We start from the raw sequence: 21,816 nt of genomic DNA, 5'->3' as shown, positions 1-21,816 counted from the left end.
GCTCAAGAGATCCTGCTGCCTTAGCCACCCAAGTAGCTGGGACTACAGGCACATGCCACTGAGCCTAGCTAAATTTTTCTATTTTTTGTGGAGACGGAGTCTCGCTCTTGCTCAGTCTGTTCTCAAACTCCTGACCTCAAGTGATCCTCCTTTCTCAACCTCCCAAAGTGCTAGGATTACAGGCGTAAGACACTGTGCCCAGCCTCTGATCTTTTTAAAAGTAATGTTTATTTGACAAAGTTGAAGTCATACTGATATGAAATTTTATGTCTAACTTTTATTAAATTTACATAAACATTTTTCATTTCCTCAAAAACCTTCATAAACCAAAAAATCTCCTATTGTATGAAATCATCAGTTATTTATACATAATAATACTATTCAACAGCATGGTGTGGCAATAAAGGTACAGGCTTTGGTCAGACACTAGCTGTGTTACTTTCTACAATAATTAATAATAATAATGATCACAGCACTCTAGAAAAGAGTTGACATAGCAGGCTATCCTTAGAAAGGCCTGCTTAAAATGTTGGCCCCTTGGTTGGTATCTGAGAACTTAGATATCTAGAGAATTCCCATTATTCCCTAAATGTTAATAGTGGCTCTCTGTCTAAACTATTTATGCAAACAATATGGTTCATGCTGAATACTTGCTTGCTTTCTGTGAGTCTGGGAGTTTGTTATATGCCAGACAGAGGGCTCCTACATGACCAGTGCCCAATAAAAACCCTGTGCAGTGAGCATCTAATGAGCTTCCCTTGTAGATAACACTTTGGTGTTGTCAAAACTTGTTGCTGAAGGAATTAACACATTCTGAGTGACCACTGGGAGACTTTTTAGAAGCCTGTGCCTGGTTTCCTACAGACTTTGCCCCATGTACCTTTCCCTTTGCCAAAGATATGTATTCATACACAATTTATTTTTAGTGGAAATATGCTACACACACCATTCTCCAACTTGGACTTTTTTACTTTAAAATATTACTTGAACTTCTTTCCAAGTCAGGACATATAGATCTATCATTCTTTTTAATAGCTTATCCATATAACTTTTAACAATCTAATAAAATCAAACATTAACCTTGTTCTCCCAGAAGTTAATTTCATTTATATGATTTCAATAATTCAAGATTAATCTGATGATTAACATACTTACAGGATGCTTGAGTGTGCAGAGCTCATATAAGACACAGCCAAGAGACCAAATATCCCTAGGGAAGATAAGAGTTTTATATGCCAAGAATATATCCATAATTTTTATTTTATTTTATTTTTTTAGAGACACTCTGTCACCTAGGTTGGAGGGCAGTGGCCCAATCATGGCTCACTGTAACCTTGAGCTCCTGGGCTCAAGTGATCCTCCCACCCTGGCTTCCCGAAGTGCTGGAATTACAGGCATGAGCCTCTATGTCCAGCCCATAATTCTTAATAAAAGCTTTTATTCTTATAGTAGCTTAAATTTGTACAGATTTACAATTTTATATAGGTTGATTTTAGTTTTTACAAATGCTCTCAGATATATTAACAATTCTTACTCTTAACTAAAACAAGAGGTAAAATAAAACCCATGAGTAGTTTGTCAGAATGCTAGCAGACAAAAAGTAAACTTTGCCACAATTTGATGTCTCAATATTTACGTCAGCTTCTTGATGAAAGAAAATGTGTGCATGAGGAAATTTTGAACAATTTGGAGGCAGGACTCAAATATGGATTTGTTTTGACTCAAAAAAGAATATTTGGCCGATTTTGAAAGGTATATTCTACCCAAGGTTCTTGACTGAATCAAAATTTTATTACATGATGAACACAGTATTTGGTTCTCAATAAACATTTGAAAAATGTACTTAAAATATATGACTCAAGCTTTGCTCTTTACAGACTTAGTATGTATTAAATATTTATATGTGATTGGCTTAATAAGGAGTTATTTTATAGAACAAAAACACAATTAAATCTAACAAAGTGCCAAAATTAGGATGATTCATTAAAGTGAGGTAAATGGCTCCCCCACGTAGCAAAAATTCCTGTGTGTGTGTGTATGAGAGAGAGAGAGAGAGAGAGAGACTTATACTGAAGGTTTGAGGATAATAAAAAGTGATTACAGAATTAATAGGAAACAAATTTGAACTATTTTCCAGAGTTTCTAGAAACTCACTGCCCACACCGAATTTTGTCTTTCTTTACTAAGTCCTCCATAGGCCCCCAATTTCTCTTCTGTTTCCAGAGTGCCCTCTGTAGCCAGCGTAATGAATTCACAAGCCCAGGGCTCAGGCCAGTAAGGAAGCCACCTGGGGGCCAGTGGGGTCATTGACAGACATGACACCACCTCCGCATGGTGCAGACTGCGTGAACCAGGAAATGATCTGATGGTTTAAAGGGCCTGGGGTGGGGGGGATGGGGGGTGGGGGGTGGTGGTGGTGGTGGTGGGGTGTGTAGCCTACCCAGCTGACTATTGCTAAGCTCTTCCAATTTTCAGAAGCACCACATCCGCATGTTGCAAAGTCTTTGAATATCTAAATGTTGATTCAAATTCTTAAAAAGCAGTACAAGCAAACCAAACAAGCTGCTGACCTAGGGCTGTCTGCTGGCAGTACCAAGCTCTGCTTTGAACAGCCTGCCTTCCGTCAGCACACCCTCACACCCTGCCTGTATACTGCACAACTTGAGCCCAAACTCTTTGGTGCCAGGGGATGTCCCCCCCAAAAAAACAAAAAGCTGTTATTTTATTATGCAGAAAAATTCTCACTCTTCTTTCTGTAAATCTCTATTATGTGGGCTTTGCCTTCCATTTATCTTTTTCAAACTCCAACAACCAAATATCTCTTGGGCATTTTCCTAAACAAATGGACCATTAACTCCCAAAGGAAACTCACTCTTATCGAGGCCAACTTGTTCAATTGCAGACAACTCGTAATTTTTTTCCTTCTCCTTACGTGGAGGTAAAAACTGCCTCCTCTTCATCTTTCGTTGCTGTGTATATTAACATTACTGCTGAGAACTAGACTCTGATATCACATACATAAAAACTGGTTGCATTTTTAAGCTGGAAGACACCTTAAAGATGACCTTGCCAATACTCTCATTGTTACAGTTGGGGAACTGAAACTCACAGAGGTCAACTGACTTGGTGAAGTTAGTGACTAAGCCCAGACTAGGATTCCTTGGTCCTGAATCAGTGCTCGGTCACCAGACCACATTGCCTTCTACCTGCTACCCTACAACACTTTCCTGAATAGACTAAACAGTGATTGAAAGGTATGAAAATAAAATACACAGACAGCACAGTGACTGTGATTTTTTATGTTATTTTTTTTATATCACTTATGTCTTTGAATGAAGGGAAATGGTTCTGTTTCTAAATAAATTCAAAAGCTTCAGGGAACACTGGTCAGAGACAGCCACTGGGAGCCCCATTTCACACGTGAAGACAATGAAATTACAAAAGTACCACAAGAAAGAGAGAAGGAATTAGAATTTTAGTTTCTGGAATTGTAATTCAGTATCATCTGTCAGATTTTACTGACACTTTCAAACTGATAGCAACTCACGTTTTATTGTTGTAGGGCTTATTCTGACAGATCTCTGGGGACAGGTAGTAAGGTGTTCCAACACAAGTTCGAGCAAGTTCCATGGAACTAGTAAGTTACATTAAATAATAAAATAGCATGATTTATTATTGGAGCAAGAAAAGGCTAAAGACATGGACATGCAAGAAAAAAGTATAAAAATGGATAGCACAAAATATGATGCATGCACATATTAGAAGAAAGTAAACATTGTACATTGGTAATAGAGTAATACAATCATACTACACAATGTTACCAACATGGTTCTACTATGTCACAATTTGTCTTGGGAATTTTAACGTCAAAGTACCATCTGAATGATTTCATACAGTTATATAAGCTTACCTAAAATTATCTGGGGAACCAAGCTTTTACTATCTCCTTAAGTGATGATACCTAAAATTACATATATTGGCTGTTTTGAACAGAAAGAAAAATTATTTTTAAAAGTACTTACTTATTCAGGACTCTTGCTATACCAAAGTCCCCAAGCTTTGCAACAATTCCATTCTTGCTAAGAAAAATGTTCTATAAATGGAGAAAATGTTATATTGTTTGAGATACTTCAAGGAAAGAAAAGATGATTTCGGTCTTGGTCTTCTCTCTGAGCTGTTACCTGTGCTTTTATGTCCCTGTGTAATATTTTCCTGTCGTGAATATGTTTTAGTCCTAGAGAGATCTGTACAAACCAACTCAGGATCTGTAGAGGGAATAGGAAACAAAACTATTGAAAAGTCTGGTAGTCATTGAAATGTCTTCATGATAACATGCAAAAAGAGAGAAATTATATAGTGTTTATGTGTATTTATAGGAATAAAGCTAATAGATTCATCTTATCATATTATTTTCATTTTACAGATAGAAATATAGAAATACAATCCAAACATCACTGGTATCAAAGGGAATTCTACACGTAGAAAAAGGTAAGTAAAAGCAAGGGAAAGAGAAAGGTTAGGTCAGTGATTTTCTTGATTCCTTATTTAACACGGGGTTGCTGACTGCCTCAAGGATAGTTGCCAGGCAGCTCTGTTTTCTGACCTACCTGGGAACCTTGGATATCACCTTCAGAAGACGGAGAGAGCCAAGGGCAGGGAAAGAAAGAGGAAGATACAGAGAATCTGTGAGGTTATTAGCAACTGTAATGAAATATCTATCTATCTAATATAAAACCAACAAATATTTTACTTTTAAAGCTGAATTTTATTTCTTAGTCATGATTTTATTTTATCTTTCTTGGCCATGAGCCTCTTTATGAAAATGTGTTCTATGCCTATAGGATTTATTTAAACCATTCTAATATTTCACTGGTTCTTTGTCTACCAAATAATACAGGAAGAGAAAAATAATAGGAATAGAAGCTATATTCCAGACATTACTATTCAGTTGTAATTTTAGTTCATTCCCAACAAAGGGAAATGTAATTTGAAATTGTGTCATGAAAAGCATTTTTATAAAATGTGGCAAAATAATACCTAGATGAGAAGAAAAGAGGGTTTCTATGAATATGAAATTTAATACATAATGTAAATGAGCATGAGAAGAATGCTTGATTAATCTCACTGAGGCTAGAGATATTGACTCTTTAATCATTTATATATTCAAAATATTCAACTTTAACTCTAGGAGGAAATTATATGGGCGTGATGCTCTTGCATACGAAGTTGGAACAAAGAAACAAATGGCCAAAAGAAAGATGGGCCATTCCCGGGTGCCGTTTGAAGCAGTGGCCTTCCCCATCAATCACACGGGTCCTAATTCGGATTCCTCTCCTCACACACACATACCTGTGTCCTTCACGAGCACAGCTCCCAAGAGGGTTCCAGAGGATGCTTTGGAGTATTAGAAGAAAAATGTTTGTGGGAAGAGAAAATGGGAACTGAGGCCATTACGCTTCACCTTTTCTCTCCCCCTTTTAATAACCAATGAAACTAAACAGGCATTGCTAAGGTCTTCTATTCTCCCTGGCAAAGTGGGATAACTATTTCAAAACAGAGTATCAAATGGTAAAAGAAAGAAGAGTGGAGCTATAAATATGTCACATTTTAAATGACTAAGGAATTCCACATTCCGATTTTTTTTTTTAGTTATGAAGATTTATCTCAGAGGCATCTGACATGAGATTGTCCAAAGAGACAATCTTTTTTCTAGAAAACTTCACTCTCAAAAACAGATTCAGTTTAAGCTCAATTGCAAACTTGTTCAGGATTAAAATCTACCAAGAATATTGATCCACCATTTTATGGTTTGAATTTCTCCACCAAAAGTCATGCTTCATATAAACATGGTCTACTACTTATGCCATTATAAATTTAATTCCCCTCCACACACACATATAAATTAGAACAAGAATTAGAAGTGTTTTTACCTGATCTTCACTAAATAACACTCCCCGTTGTCTATTGATCCTTTTCATGAGATCCCCTCCATCACAATATTCCATTACAATAAACAGCCTGCTGTTCTCTGCAAGAAAAGGGAGGCACATTTGGTGCTGGAAGGGTTTCAGATATTTATCAGTCATTTACCTTTCAAGTTCGAGAAGGTGGAGAATATAACAGAAAAATGTAGTATATAATAATTAAAAATTCTGGCTGTAGAATCGAGATGGACTGGGTTCTAATCCCACTTAACCACTTATATTTCTTAGCTCTGTGATGCCAGGCAAGTGACTTTAATTCCTCTATGCCTCATTAGCTCATTTGTAAAATGGAAATGATAATATAGAAATTTTTTCTTAGGAAATATCTATATTATCATGCAACCATGCTGTTGAGTACAATAGAAACTAACTGACCTCTGTCTAACCACTCACTAGGTTACTGGACACTCCCCATTACTGTTGTCCCTCAGGGCAGACACCAGTGGCTACCAGGCTCTCTTTGTATGTCCAAGTACCTCTGCTCCCACCAATTAAACTGATTCTTACCAACATCATTGTGCTTGTTCCCCAATCTGTTTATGGCATTTATTCTTGTCATTATAACATAAACTGATGAAATATGAATGGAATGAAAGAGGTGATTATTTCTACAAAAACTATATTGAATGTTTCGAAGGACTCAGTAAAAGTGAGTAGCTTTAAAAAAAAATGCCACTGACCCAAATGTTGGATGGGACAAGTGAAATATAACTGGAAAATCTCTAAAAGGATCGTAGACACAGATTATCCACAAATTCTTATTCTGCATTAAGGAAAGGAAACTGGAAATTCTAAATAAAGGGTATGGTTTACGTAAAAAAGAATATTCAGAACTACTGTTAGTAGACTCGTAATCAAAGACAAGGCTTTGGTCTTGCATTAAAAGTTTGACAAATGATTGTATTTTTATATAAAATATGTTTGTATGATTGCTATAGTCTAATTGTTTGTGTCTCCCCAAAATTTATATGTTGACATGCTACCCCCCAACGTGATAGTATTAGGAGGCAGGGCTTTGGGGAGGTGACTAGCTTATAAGGGTGGAACCTACATGATGGGATTAGTGTCCTTACACAAGACCCCTCTCCCCCTCTACCATTAGAGGACAATGAGAAGAACCATCTATGAAACAGAAAGTGGATCTTTACCAGATACCAAATCTGCCCACAACTTGATCTTGGACTTCCCAGCCTCCAGAACTGTAAGAAATAAATTTCTGTTTTTATAAACTACCCAGTTTATGGCATTTTGTTATAGCAGCTGGAACAGAATGAAGTGTATGATTTCCTGCTTTAACCAGTTTGGTTCATTAGCCAACCAACTACCATCTGGGATCTTATTAGAAAAAAAAGGTTTCAACTAACTTGTTTGTCTACATTTTATTCTTTCGTACCTAGCTGGCACATGAAAGGGGCTAAATAAAGGTTTGTTGAGTGGATGCATAAAAATACCTAGGGAACAAAAAACATACACACCAAAATCAGGCTTATAAGCAATCACTAATCTTTCTAGTATTTTCCCCTGTAGTTATTAGGTACCTACTAAATGCAAGAATCTCTTGCCAAATACCTTTTTTTTTTTTTTTTTTTTTTGCTACCCTTTTCTTTCAAGTAGCATAAAACAACTTTAAAGTAGATATTAGTAACCAGGCAGCATCTGCTCTTGGTTTTTTCTAATTCACAAACCACACTTCTTGCACATAACACTTCTATTTTTCCACCTCCCTTCTTTAGGCAACAGATGCATTCAGTCATCGACAAACTTTTATTGAGGACATGCAATAAACAAGGAATGTCATGCTAGAAATAAAAAAGGAAGAAGTCATCCTTCCTGCCTTTAAGGAGGCAAAGTCTAGTCGGGGAATGGCTCAGCCTCAGGTGAGATGTGCAGTGCAGAAGTCTGCATGCTAGAGGGCAAGGAGAACAAACAGAAAGTGCATGAGTCAGAGTGGAGATCCAGGAAGGGTTTTGAGCAGATGCTTCCTGATATACCTTAATGTCTAGAGATCAGTTATTTTCAGAAATGCATTACTTTTAGGAGAATTGATGTTTCTTATAGCTCAGCCATTGAAGGGGTTGCCATGGCAATGAAGGGATGGCAATTTCAAAGCCATGGAAGAGTCAGAGGAAGGAACTTAAGGAGAAAGGGTTCCATTTCACTTCCTTTCCACCAATTCCAACTTACCCAACCTTACACTGGCATTTGGTGAAAGAAATGGACTAAATCCATAAATGGATTAATCATAGCTTAGCCACCTCACAGAAACTATTAGGGTCAATGAGCATTATCTAGCTCTAAAATAAGCACTTTGTTTTTAACCCACTAGCCACTATTACTTTCATATTTATTAGGTTAAAACTGTCTGGAAAATCATTTATGCTTTCAAATTTTCCATCTATTTACAAAGCAAGAACTGTAGGAAGTAAGAAAAGGTACAAGAAACAATTCTTGTTCCCAAGGAATTTTCAGTTTCATTGAGGGAAATAAAGAATATATACTGCCATAATAATACAGCATATTGTAAATGCCACATAAGTGCATGATAAAGCCAGCAAGAGTTTAGAGGTGCTCAGAGCACAAGTGGGAGAGAACACTTAAGGTTTAGGGATCTGTGTTTGCTATTAAAGGATGTATAATATTTGAAAATTGAGGAAAGAAAGAAAAATGATATCCCAAAGAGAATACACTATGGGGTGGTTTCTGGACCTGAAAAGTTCATTGATCATTGACCTTTCAAAACAATTGAGGGACACTAACATTAAGATTACAAACTTTTTATTTTCTAAGTTACATTTATTAAACACTTACTATAATTAATTCTAAAATGTACTTTTTAAAAATCAAAATTGTATCTTACACACATTGGCATCTTCTAGCATCTTCTAATGAATCGCTATAGGCCCAACAGTCTTTTATGTTTTCATTGTCTGCATAATTTTAGAATACCTTAACCAATTTTATTTGCTTATATTTTCCTTTTTGTGTATGCACAAGAGTAATATAAAACTCCATGCTTAAGCCTGAAAGAGCTTTTTCAATACATAAAAAATAAAAATCATGTTAAGAAGGCATTGTGTCATAGTCTAATTGACAGCATTTTTTCTTTCTAACTAGCATATAATGGTGCATCTTATAAACAATGGCATCTTAGATTTGATGAAATTAGATTCTATCCATTATTATCATCATTTCTTAAAATAAAGGCATTTTATTACCAAAAATCTAAAAAGTACATAGTATCAGAATAAAGAATAAAAAATATCTCCTACTATTTCCCCTTGCTCACTGTACTCTACCCTTGTTGAATTCATTCAGGGTTCTGTGAAGGATCTGAGATTCTACCCTATTTACTAGCTTGACTGTATTTACTTCATGGATGCAAGCAGAAGACATGAGACTCCTGCTCAGAGACAAAGGACATTATTACTCTCAGCCAAAGCAGTAGCCAGGACCTCATGTTAGCACTGGTTCCCTGGCTCCCCCAAATCCCATAGGGCAACACAGTTGTGCCTAGATGTACACTTGCCCATGGAGTGGGCCGCATTATCGGAGGGGAACACTGAGCTTTGGGAAGCTGTCACTTTTATAGTGAGCAGTAAACAAGCCTGCTCTCTGTCTTAGGGGAGATGTCACCTCATCTTTCAAAGTTGCTCACTGCAAACACAGTCCGGAGAAATAGCCCAGCAAAAGTGTACTGAGATGCTTGGGACCCATGACTAACTCCCTCTCCCAGTAGCCTCCTGGCTGGGCCCTTAACATATCAGGCCTGCTCTTGCCTCATACCCTTGCAGCGTTTCTTCCCTTGGCCTAGAAATTTCATTCCTAGGCATCTTCAGGACTCTCTCCCCATTTCCTCCAAGTCTTTGCTGCAATGTCACCTTCATGATAAGGTCCATCCTAACCACCCTATTTAAAACTGCATCCTCATTCCATTCTATTTTCTGACGGCATTTATCATCTTTAACACACTTTATAATGTACTTCGTAATTATATTTATAATCTGTCTCTCACCACTCCCCCAGTGCGAGAATATGAGTTCCATAGTTGTAACAGGCAGAATTCTAAGATGGCCCTGGTGGACATACCTTATACAACTCTCCCTTTGAGTGAGGGCAGAACTTATAAACATAATGGATATCCTTCCTCCTGTGGTTAGGTTATATAACAAAGGGGTTTTGCTGATATCATTAAAGTTACTAATCAGTTGACTTTGAGTTAATAAAAAAGATTATCCATGTGGTTTAGACTTAATCACACGAGCCATTTAAATATGGGTCTAGAGGTCAGGGCCAGAGGAAGGGAGAGATTTCCAACTCTATTTAAGAGGGCATATAGAAGAGAATGGAGGTTCACCTGCAGAAGGAGTTCAAAGCCAGCAAAAAAGTGGGGACCTAAGTCCTACGATTGTAGGTAAATTAATTCTGCCAACAGCCTAAATAAACTTGGAAGAAGATCATGAGCCACAGAGAAGATAGCTGTCCCAAGCTGACACCTTGACTGCTGCTATGTTAGACCCTGAACAGAGAATCCAGCTAAGCCAAGCCCAGGTTTCTGACCTACAGAAATTAAGGCATAACAAATAGGTGTTGTTTTACACCACTGTATTTGTGGTCATCTGTTATTCAGCAATGGAAAATGAACACAACAGTGTGGGAACTTTTGCCTATTTTGTTCGCTGATATATCTCTAAGACATGCCTAGCACATAATAGACACTTACTAAATATTTATTGACAGAATATAAGTGGAATTAATTTAGCCTTAGGAAAATATCACTACATTCTCCTTATTTTCATGTTGCTTCAAATGAATAAAAACGTCATATTTTCCATAGACAAACATTACAGCCACGGTTCTAATGTTGTTTGCAGAGGTAAGCTGTTTGAGGGCAAACAAACCCTTTATCTACACTCTGTAACTGGCAGGTGCTTCAAGGCCCTCTGAGGCTTTTGGAAAAGCTTGTTGGTTCAAGTCCCAACAATCTGCCAAGCACACTCAAAGGCATCACAATAGCTCTGGTTTTCCTAAACACAAGGGTGCTCTACTTAAAAAAAAAAAAAGGTCATAAGAAAATTTAAACTCACAATATAAACACACTCAGCAGAGGTCATTTATATTGTAAAAGTGACCTTAGTTCTGTAACAGTACCCAGTGTTAAATTGATCTTGGATCTTTTTGTAGTTCATAAGCATGATGATTGGGTTTTCACGTGCATGCATGAGATGTGCCTCCCTCAATCCTTGTTACGACACTGGCACATGACCCGTCTGACATGAAAAAAAGAAAAAAAAATCCATCTTGCATGGTATAAAGACATACCCCAGTCTATGAAAGGGGTCCAGTCCATTCTCTCATTCAGCAAATATGTATTGAGCAGCTACTGTGTGTTAGATGCAAGTGGTGAGCAAAAAAGATGGAGTCCCAAATTTCATTAAATCTACTGTCTAAAGGGAAACAAATATTAAATAAATTCATAATTATGTACACAAATAGCCATATACACACAAGTACACAGCCTGCTATGGAAAGATCACAAAGGGAGCTATAATTTGAATTGTGCATTCAGGGAAGGCTTGAGGATGAGCAGGAGTTAGCTAGACAGACAGTCACAATAATAAATCAAAACAGAGGAGGGAAAGAAAGATCATCTTATGGCATTGTTAGGAATCAATGGACAGGCATGCAGGGCTGTCCTTAAAAGTCATTCTGTGCAACTCAACCCCTGCCCGTGTGTACTGCTCTGCTCCCACAAAGACCTCAGAAGGGTCCCAAGAGCTCTTTCAAATACCCAGGAGTTAAAGAAAGGCACATGCAGAGAACTAATCTGAATGCAGCAGTCTTAACCAGTAAGGAACAGTGTCCTGCACAGTGTAAAAACTCAAGAAATAGTGGTCGTATTTATTTATGTACTAATTTTTACCCACCTGGTGATGTTTAAAGATGCCTAGGTTAACACTCCTGCTGCATGTGCTATTTACCACTCCTGAATCAAAGCAGCCCAGTGCTGGGGGCTGGGCTGGGACATGCCCCCTGGTGAACTGTCAGCACATACAGCCTTGTCACAGTTGAGTAAACACCTGACACACTGTATATTTATTTATCACCTGTCTCCTCCCACTAGAACACAAATCTCATGAGGACAGGGATTTTTATCCGTTTTGCTCACTGCTATGTTCCTGACACCTAGAACATTGCCTGGCATACAGTAAGCACTCAGTAAGTATCTGCTAAGAGAATGAATGGTCTCTGACCAATGCACCTTCATCTATTATTTCTTTCTTTATTTATTTTTTAAACTTTGGGATGGAGTGATAGACGGAAGCGGAAGGGATGTTGTATTCGGGTGTGCAGAGGAAGGGAATGCCTTCCTTAAAATTCTCCTCCTCTGTTGCAGCAGCTTGCTTGGCTGTGCTGTGTGGCTGTTTGCTGCCTCTCTGTAAGAGGATTATACAGCCCCACCTGTTGCAGGGCCTCGTGCAGGAAGAGCGCGTGCGCGTGCACACACACACACACACACACACACTCTCCATCCTAGCAGTGCTTGAGAGTGATGGTGTGGTAGGACTTTGTCTTCCTCTTTTCTCTTGCTCACAAGAATAAAAACAGCTTGCTCCACACCTGGGCTGCTCCTTCAGCCTGGACCCCAGACTTAACACCCTGTAGCACCACAGCCAGCAAGTAATGTGAGTGAGGAATAAATGTGTATTGTTTACTGTAGGCCACCGAAATTTGGGGGTTGTAACTGCAGCAAAGCTAATACCCCAATCATTAACTATTGGGGGAGTGGGAATTAAAGAGAGGTGGAAAAACTTAAGAAAACATATGAAAGCTGTTTGCAAAAACTCACTAGAGAGGGAACAATGACCATGTCACAAACTGCAATTTAAGTAAATGGGGAAATGACCCATTTATGAAAAATAATTTATATACAGCTCTCAAGAACATATCTTTTATGGAAGCCAGCATACCTATACTTTGTTAAAATCCTTTAGGAATATTAGAAAATCAAACCTTGAAATGAACTGAAGAAGGTTACAATGTTGGGATGTTTCATCTTTGCCAGAAGAATGACTTCTTTCTTCGAAGCTTCTTTTTCTTGGATGGGCATCTAAATGACAGCAAGAGACATAGTAGTCTGTAAAAGGCAACTTGCTTTTAAGAACATGCTTTCTTCTCTCCCATCTAAAACTCTCCAGGATTTCACCGGCTTTTAGTGTCAGTTCTAAAACTGATCTCTCAATGGCAGGAAACGACATTTCTAGAATTAGCAGAGTACCCTTTGTCTAACCAATTGTTTTTTGATAATCAACCAAGAAAATAAATATTCCTGGTGAAATTTTGCTGTATTGAAAGTTGGCTTGGTGGTATTATGTTCATTATCTAGACATCTGAAGGAAAATTATTGTAATAGCTATCTTTCAGTGGCAAAAGAATTCTTTATAAAAATGCAACATCCCAGAAGCAATCACTGCTGAGAAGAAACAAATACAATCTAAAAAAAGAAAATGGACCATATACCACATAAATCAGACCGGTAAGAGTCTATATTAAGATTAGTACATTTTTCATCTTCAAATAAAAATTGCCTCTTGTGACTTCATTTTAGATTTGCTGTGTTGTCTTATTATTCTATTTGTCATCTACGGACAATACTTTTCAAGTGTTTTGGTGCCAATACCAGTGGCCACACCTCATTTCCACCTTTCCTTCCTTAGTCTAGACACTTTGCCAGCGTGTCATTTCTACACCGACTCCCTGGCCGCCGTGCCTTTCTGGCCTCCACTGGTTAATGTTCTTCAACATTGGCCCACACGTGGTATGTGAGTTCCCAAATAGCCCATTCTCATTTAGACTTAAGGATTTTTCTTAAATTAACATTCTCAATTCCAGCTTTACTATGCCCTAGGTGAAGGCTAATCCTTCAGTGAATTATTTACCCTAAGCTTCAGTGTCTCCACCCCAATTTAAAATGCATACGAGTCAGTACCTACAAGTGTCAAAATGAAAATAACTGAATTACTCCTACCAGATCAATAGATTTAGAAACCTAAAAAACTTTAACTACTATTTTTCAAAAGAATATTATAAACAAAAAGACAAATATAAGTTAGGTAGAAATATTGGCAACAGGCCAGGCTCAGTGGCTCACACCTGTAATCCTAGCACTCTGGGAGGCTGAGGTGGGAGGATCCTTTGAGGCCAGGAGTTCAAGACCAGCCTAAGCAGGATCAAGACCCAGTCCCTACTGAAAATAGAAAAATTATCTCGGAGCAGTGGTGTGTGCGTCTGTAGTCCCAGCTACTCAGGAGGCTGAGGCAGAAGGATCGCTTGAGACAAGGCATTTGAGGCTGCAGTGAGCTATGATGATGCCACGGCACTCTAGCCTGGGCAACAGAGAAAGACCCTGTCTCAAAAAAAAATTGACAATATATATGATAAAGATTTTTGTATATATAATATATAGACTTATGACAAATTAATAAGAAAAAAAGGTAAACACTCCAATAGAAAAATGGCAAAGTACACAAATAGGCAACTCACAAAAAAATAAAAGAAATAAAAAGGGCTGATAGAAAAGATATTCAATCTCACCCAGTAATCAAAGGAATAAAAACTAAAACGAAATTTGATATAACGATTCATCTGTGAAATTGACATTTTGAAATTATATTAAATTGAAATTATATCAAAATCGTTTGATATAATGATTCATCTGTGAAATTCATCTGTGAAAAGACAAAAGGAATGTTACTAACCACTATTGGCCAGGATGCAGCAAAATGGACACTCATATATTTCCAGCAAAAGTATACAAATTGGTAAAAATCTTTCTGGGAAGGCAATTGTACACTATATAATATGAAATTTCAAAATATTTCTACTTTTGACTTACTAATTCTTTTAGAAATTTATCCAAAGAAAATAACAAGAAGGTGTGTCTAAGAGTTATTATACAAAAACCCTTCATGACAGTGTTTTATTGCTAGTTTTAAAGTTACTTTAATAATGTACACTTGTGATTTTTTTTTTTTTTTTTTTTTTTTTTGAGACAGAGTCTCACTTTGTTGCCCAGGCTAGAGTGAGTGCCATGGCATCAGCCTGGCTCACAGCAACCTCAATCTCCTGGGCTCAAGCAATCCTTCTGCCTCAGCCTCCCGAGTAGCTGGGACTACAGGCATGCACCACCATGCCCGGCTAATTTTTTTTTGTATATATATTTTTAGTTGGTCAATTAATTTCTTTCTATTTTTAATAGAGACGGGGTCTTGCTCAGGCTGGTTTCGAACTCCTGACCTGGAGCAATCTGCCCGCCTCGGCCTTCCAGAGTGCTAGGATTACAGGTGTGAGCCACCATGGCTGGCCTACACTTGTGATTTTAAAAAATATTTTAAGCCAGATAGATAAGAACAAGGTAAAAGTGAAATGTCCCCTTTTCTTCCCCACCCATCCCATGTGGAATATTCCCCAGGGATACCTACTGTTAATTGTTAGACTCTTTTATTTCATGCATATATAAGTATACGTAAGCATATATACATAGTTTTGTTTAATAAAAATGAGTCATACTTTACATATTAAATATTTAATCATAGCCCCCAAATTAAACAACATAGCAACCTGAATGTAGAACAGTTAAATAAATTACTTTTTTTTAAAGACACGGGTTGTTTTTTAAGATACAGGTTTTGCTATGTTGCCCAGGCTTGATTTCAACTCTTGGGCTCAAAGAATCCTCCCACCTCCGCCTCCTGAGTAGCCAGGACTACAGGCCCGCAGCACTGCACCTGGCTAAATTGCAGTATTTTTAACCTATGTATAATCATGTTATGCAGTCATTAAAAAGTAAGTGAGGTGATGTGTTACAGTGGGAAGAGAAGAGAGTTAGAGATGGATCTGCCAGTTACTGTGCATCTGAGAGCTGATTACTTACCTACCCTCTTGGTGCCTTGGCTTTACAAGGAGAGTCATGAGATCTACCTTTTAGGGTAGTTGTGAGGATCAAATTGAGTTGATATATATGAAACACTGGCCAGGCGTGGTGGCTCACCAGCACTTTGGGAGGCCAATGCAGGAGGATAGCTTGAGGCCAGGAGTTAGAGACCAGCCTGGACAACATAGCGAGAGCCACCCCTAGCTCTGCACACACACGCGTGCACACACACAGACAAAGAGTTAGCTGGGTGCGATGGTGCTTATCTGTAGTCCCAGCTACTCAGGAGGCTGAGGTGAGAGGATCACTTGAGCCCAGAAGTTTGAGGCTGCAGTGAGCTGTGATCACACCATTGCACTCCAGCCTGAGTAACAGAGTGAAACCCTGTCTCAATAAATAAAAAAATAAAACACCTAGGATGCTGTGACATATAATAGGCACCCTGTAAGTGGTAACCATTATCATTATTATTATTATGAACATTTAATATTACTATGTGAGAACATATAGTAATATTTATGATATAAAGTAATATTTATGATATAAAGACATTGAATGACATGAGGAAATATTCACAGTATGTTGCTAAGTGTGAAAAGATACTATAGAAGACTATATTGATCATGACATCAATCACTCTAATAATTTACAAAGTACATTTATGCATTAAAAATAGAAATTCATAAAATGTTAACAGTGATTAAGAGAGAAGTCATAAATTATTCTTATTTTTCTCTAAATGGTCTTATTTTCCCCCTTGACTTATTTCATAATTTCTACTATGAACATTTTAATTTTTATAATCAAGAAAAGATACAACCCTTTTTTTGAGGCAAGAAATAAAAGAACATGCTAATGGTAGGCTGATAAGAGAAAATATTAGCTTTTTGGTACCTGTAAGAAAATAAGCAATTTAAGTTCTGGGGTCTAGCATTTATTGAGTAGAGAGGGATTGGAGAGGTGAGAATAAATGTAAATTTCTCTAGCTAAGAAGTAATAAAAAACTACATTAGAGTAAAAAGGAAGAAAGAAGCAATAAATATTAATGCTGTGACACAGATGTTACTAGGCAAATTTGATAACATAAAAAGATATGAGGCTGGGTGCAGTGGCTCAAGCCTGTAATTCTAGCTCTATGGGAGGCTGAGGAGGGAAGATTGCTCAAGGTCAGGAGTTTGAAACCAGCTGAGCGAGACCCTGTCTCTACCATAAATAGAAAGAAATTAATTGACCAACTAAAAAAATATATATATACAAAAAAAAAAAATTAGCCGGGCATGGTGGCGCATGCCTGTAGTCCCAGCTACTCGGGAGGCTGAGGCAGTAGGATCGCTTGAGCCCAGGATTTTGAGGTTGCTGTGAGCTAGACTGATGCCATGGCACTCACTCTAGCCTGGGCAGCAAAGTGAAACTCTGTCTCAAAAAAAAAAAAAAAAAAAAAAAGATATGGAAAAGCAAGAATACTGAGGTCTAATGTAACACCATACTTATTTATGGCATGGAGATAAGAGTAGTTCATGAGAAAAATGGTGGGAAAAAAATCAGTGCTGTATTAGAAAAATACAGTCAATTTTTTTATAGACTAGGAGAGATGCTATGAAATGAATCAATATATATTTTTATGGAAGATTCATCTCCAAAATAGTTTCTCTTTACTTAGAATAAAAATGATTTTATAATTTCTAAGTACGTACCAGCTTAACAATAGAGGAAGAGGGCCTGGAAGTATCTTCCCATCAATTCATTTATCTAGTAAGAACTCATTGACTACCTACTGGCAGAAAGTGTGATCAGGTGCTGGGTGGAATACCAGCACGAATCAGACATGGGTTCTGCCTACAAAGAATATGCAGCTTTGTAAGGGGGAGAAGGCACTAAATAAAGCCAGAGCATAGCAAAGTAGAAAGTTGTCAGTACCAAAACAGAGGTACCAATAAAAGCCACGCGAGTTTACAGAGAAGGAGAGATTATTTAGAGTGGGAAGATGCTGGAAGGTATGGTAGAGCTCAGACTTGAACAAGTAGGATTTTGATGCTTAAAGACTGGCAGACAAAGACTCTGGGGAGAAGCAGTTCCATGAGTTAGCTGGAGTGCAAAGGATTTGTATATGGAAAGAGAGCAGGGTATGGGATGAGAGTCTGGAAATGTAATTTGGGAATAAATCTGAGAGGGTCTCAAAGCTAACCTGGAGAGTCAAATGATATAAAAGCACAAGGCAAAAATTACTCATAATCCAAACTTCCACCTAGAGAATAACAATCTGATGTGATTTTTCTTTGTACATAATGTGAATACATGTGTAGGTATATACATATCTATATATGCAGAGAATATATGTACATTTACAAAGATTGCATTAGTCTACACATACTATTTTCTCATTTAGCAAACATTGCAATATTTCCCATATCAGTGCTTCACCTACAACATGATTTCTAACAGTTGCTTAGTGTTTCATAAATTACTTAACCAATTCCTTACCGTCAGTTAAGTTGCTTTCTGTCTGTACATCTCTGGGTATTTTCTTTGAATAAACTCCCAAAAGTAGAACTCCTATGCCCTAGGACGTGTGCGTCTTTTCTTCTCTTTCTCAAAATAAACACCACTTTTTCTGCTTATACAAATAATTCATAATTTAAAGGAATATATGCCCCATATTTTAATAATTCTGACAATGCAGGCAGACGTGAAATCTCATCAGCTAGCAATATTCAGTCAATGTTATATATGCATGTTTCCTTTTCATATTGGATTAAAAACCAGCTGAATATCCCACTGAAAAGTAACAAGAATTTGAATTTCTTAACTTTACCTTTTCAAAATTGATCTCTTTTATGACACAGAGCTTGCTGTCAGATTTCTCTTGAGCCAAGTATGCTTTCCCAAAGGCGCCTTCCCCAATGGCCTTTATCACATCATATTTATCCATGGTCTCCAGCGCACAGAGGTTCCTGCAATTAGAACAAGGGAAATGTACCACACACTTCTCATAAAGACTAACAAAGTCAGAAAATTGATGACTAGAGGTAAAAGAACCTGCTTTGCTAAACTTTCCAGCCTTGCCAAGACAGAAACAAATAACTTCCCTTGTGTCCACAGGTAGCAGCCAAAGCGAGACAGAACTTCTTGGTGGACTCCCAGCTTTGATACACTGTAGTGTTGTGGTCTTGGGCAAGCCACTTAACCTCGCAAAACCTCACTTTCATTCTAATTGCTAAAATGGCAATGACAGTACCTGTGTTGCAAGTTTGTTCTGAGAATGAAAGGTATATTTCCAGTGCTTGGCTCCTCTGTAAGAAGCAGGAATGTTCTCAGGCTTCTGTGGTTCCACAGTCCAGCCTTTCTCAGTGGGGCGACACTGCCCCCTAGGGGGCATTTTGGAACTATATGGCGGGGTGGGGGGTTGTTCCGTTGTCCCGAGATCCAGATGACATTTAGAGGTGGTTGGGGTCGGAGATGCTAAGATTCTGCCATGCGAGTGACAGTCGCGCACGATAAAGGATTTTTCCGCGGTCCCACAATCTTGAAAGTCTTTCCATACATTCGTATGCGTGGAAGAATCCGTTTATAATTATCTGGGGCTAGAACCAAACTCCATTTTACACCTAAATACAAAGTAATTTTTTTTGCACAGTGTTAATGAACACTGGATTTTTCTAGAAATGCAGCTACGTGTAAATCAAGGGTTGACTGCACTTCGTTATGTTTGGAACTTTACCAAGAGTTGTTCACCGTTTGGGAAAATCGCGCCCTCCCCTGGCCGCGCTGCTCCAGGCAGCGCAGACCTAACAATCTGCATTTGCTGTCGCCACGTTCAGGGGACTCTGCGCCCCGGCACGGGCTACTTCACTACTTATTCGAGTGTGGTGGTGCCAAGCTCCTACAGACTGAAACATAGGCTTTATTTCTAAATCGCTTTCCTATGTGTCCCCTTTATGGTACAGTTGCAGCATAACACAGGATTTTTAAAATTGGGTGAGCAGGCAGGTTGTTTGCAAACAACTTCGTGTCCGAGTAGCAAGTGGGTGCAAACGTGTTGCGCGGGGCTGGGAACCAGCTCCGCAGCCGGGAGAGGCCGTGGGCACCCGCGGACCGGGTTCTCAGGGAGGCGGACGCAGAATCCGGGCTCCAGGTGACCAGCCCTGGAACTGGGGGCCCGCGACCCTCCCGCCCAGGGGGTGGCACCAGAGAGTGGAAGCCTCCGGGTCTGGGGAAAATCCTTCTCCCCTAGGGCCACCTCCGGAGGCGGCTGGCGGGTGGGTGGCAGAGCTTGTAGCCAGCCCCTGGGCTCCGCGTGCTGCTCGTTGCCATGGAGACCGACGCGGCCCTGGACGCCAGGCAGCTCCTCGGCCCGCCACCCCGGTCACCCGCGGCGGGATTCCAACCCCTTCCCCCGCGGCTCCCGGAGCCCGGAGGCGGTTCGGGACCAGGGCGAAGGCCGCCCACCTGCAGCGTACCTGCTCCGCGGGGCCAGCGAGGCGTCCGGGCGGATCGGGTTCTGCGGGCGCTGCGCCTACCGCGGCCGGGGCGGAGCCGCGCGGGGGAGCGCGGGCGGGGCCGAGTGGCCCGAGGACCTGGCCACACCGTCCACCTCGAAGAGGGCTCGGAGCGTGGCGACCAGCCCGAGTCACCCACCACCGCCCGCTGCTGCCGCAGGTCGGACTTCTGTGCATGACACTCAACAGTCCGCTCCCCATCATGCTTGCCCCGCACCGCCGCCCCCGCGTACATGCGCTTTGCAGCAACCCTGCAGGGCAGTACTCTCCCAAAACGTGGAGAGGAAGAGTGTTTCTCGTGCAGGGTCTCAAATATTGCCAAGAGGTGGACGTGAGACTGGAACCTCATCCTACTTTTGGCCACAACTGGCGGCCTCCCGCCGGGTCCTCTAACGACACAGCCTGCGACCCAGTGGTCAGTACACACGCGGCTCCCACCAGACCATGCCCCAATCCCTGTTTGCAGTCAGCTGCCGCCTAAATAACATTTCATGTGTTTGGTTGAAAAGGATGTAATTTTCTGCAGTTGTAAATATTGACACAAATAAAACATATCCAATGGCATCTAAGTATCAGGACGGTATCGCACCCTCCATCATCCATCAAAAAAGAAAACAATACAAAACTCTTAAGAACCAGAAAGTTTACGTCATTACTTTTTCTCCTTGAAACGCTATCTCCATCTCACTTTTCTGATGTAATTTTAGCCCAAGGTTATTATCTTTTTTATGCTTGAAAGTCTTACTGATCACCCTACCATACTGCTCTGAAGAAGTACATAAATGGAAATTAATTTATATTTCCTGATCATAGAATCTTAAGGGTTTTTGATACTCATTAAATTTACAAAAGTAAAATTATATTGGACATTCATCTCTTAAAGACCTGGATGGGCTTCCCATGCCTCATTACTACCTGTATCCATAGACGAATGCTAACTTCTTGCTAGAATAGACAAGGCTCAACACTGATTCCCTTCCATTTTTTTCTTTAATAAAAATCTATAAAGGCTGAGAAATCTCATCCAAATAAGTAAATAGGAATGGAAGTTTTGTTGCAAATGTCCCTCAATTTTTGCCTGGTTGTATATCAGAAGCATATACCACCAGTACACAGTGGCTCATGCCTGTAATCCTAAGCACCCTGGGAGGCCAAGGCAGGAGGATTGCTTGAGGAAGGGAGTTCCTGACCAGTCTGGGCAACATAGCAAGAGCCTGTCTTTACAAAAAAAAAAAAAAAAAGAAAAAGAAAAAAAGGCCTAGTAAGGTGACATGTGCCTGTAGTCCTAGCTACTGGGGAGGCTGACGCAGGAGGATCATTTGAGCCCTGGAGTCTAGGGTTTGAGGCTGCAGTGAGCTATGATCTTACCACTGCACTCCAGCCTGGACAACAGAACAAGATCCTG

General features: G+C 39.4%; 1 protein-coding gene and 1 non-coding gene across 2 annotated transcripts in view; one reads left to right on the top strand and one right to left on the bottom strand.

The window, feature by feature from the left end:
* Positions 1 to 20,453, bottom strand: part of LOC105881146 (serine/threonine-protein kinase Nek5) — a 40,551-nt gene extending 20,098 nt beyond the window's left edge. Inside the window, exons 1-8 of the mRNA XM_076009438.1 lie at positions 20,373 to 20,453; positions 18,728 to 18,866; positions 12,996 to 13,092; positions 5,931 to 6,028; positions 4,182 to 4,265; positions 4,023 to 4,093; positions 3,548 to 3,634; positions 1,156 to 1,210 (exon numbers count right to left, since the gene is read on the bottom strand). Of these exons, the coding sequence (XP_075865553.1) occupies positions 1,156 to 1,210; positions 3,548 to 3,634; positions 4,023 to 4,093; positions 4,182 to 4,265; positions 5,931 to 6,028; positions 12,996 to 13,092; positions 18,728 to 18,844 (609 nt within the window). The 5' untranslated portion in view covers positions 18,845 to 18,866; positions 20,373 to 20,453. The remainder of the gene's footprint in view (positions 1 to 1,155; positions 1,211 to 3,547; positions 3,635 to 4,022; positions 4,094 to 4,181; positions 4,266 to 5,930; positions 6,029 to 12,995; positions 13,093 to 18,727; positions 18,867 to 20,372) is intronic.
* On the top strand, positions 11,154 to 11,257 carry LOC142875352 (small nucleolar RNA U13). The gene has a single exon (XR_012922734.1). It is a non-coding gene; the product is annotated as a small nucleolar RNA U13 (small nucleolar RNA).
* Positions 20,454 to 21,816: the final 1,363 nt, after the last annotated feature.

This window comes from Microcebus murinus, chromosome 13, assembly GCF_040939455.1.
Source record: "Microcebus murinus isolate Inina chromosome 13, M.murinus_Inina_mat1.0, whole genome shotgun sequence".
Lineage (NCBI taxonomy): Eukaryota > Metazoa > Chordata > Mammalia > Primates > Cheirogaleidae > Microcebus > Microcebus murinus.
This window is presented reverse-complemented; position numbering and strand designations above follow the sequence as displayed.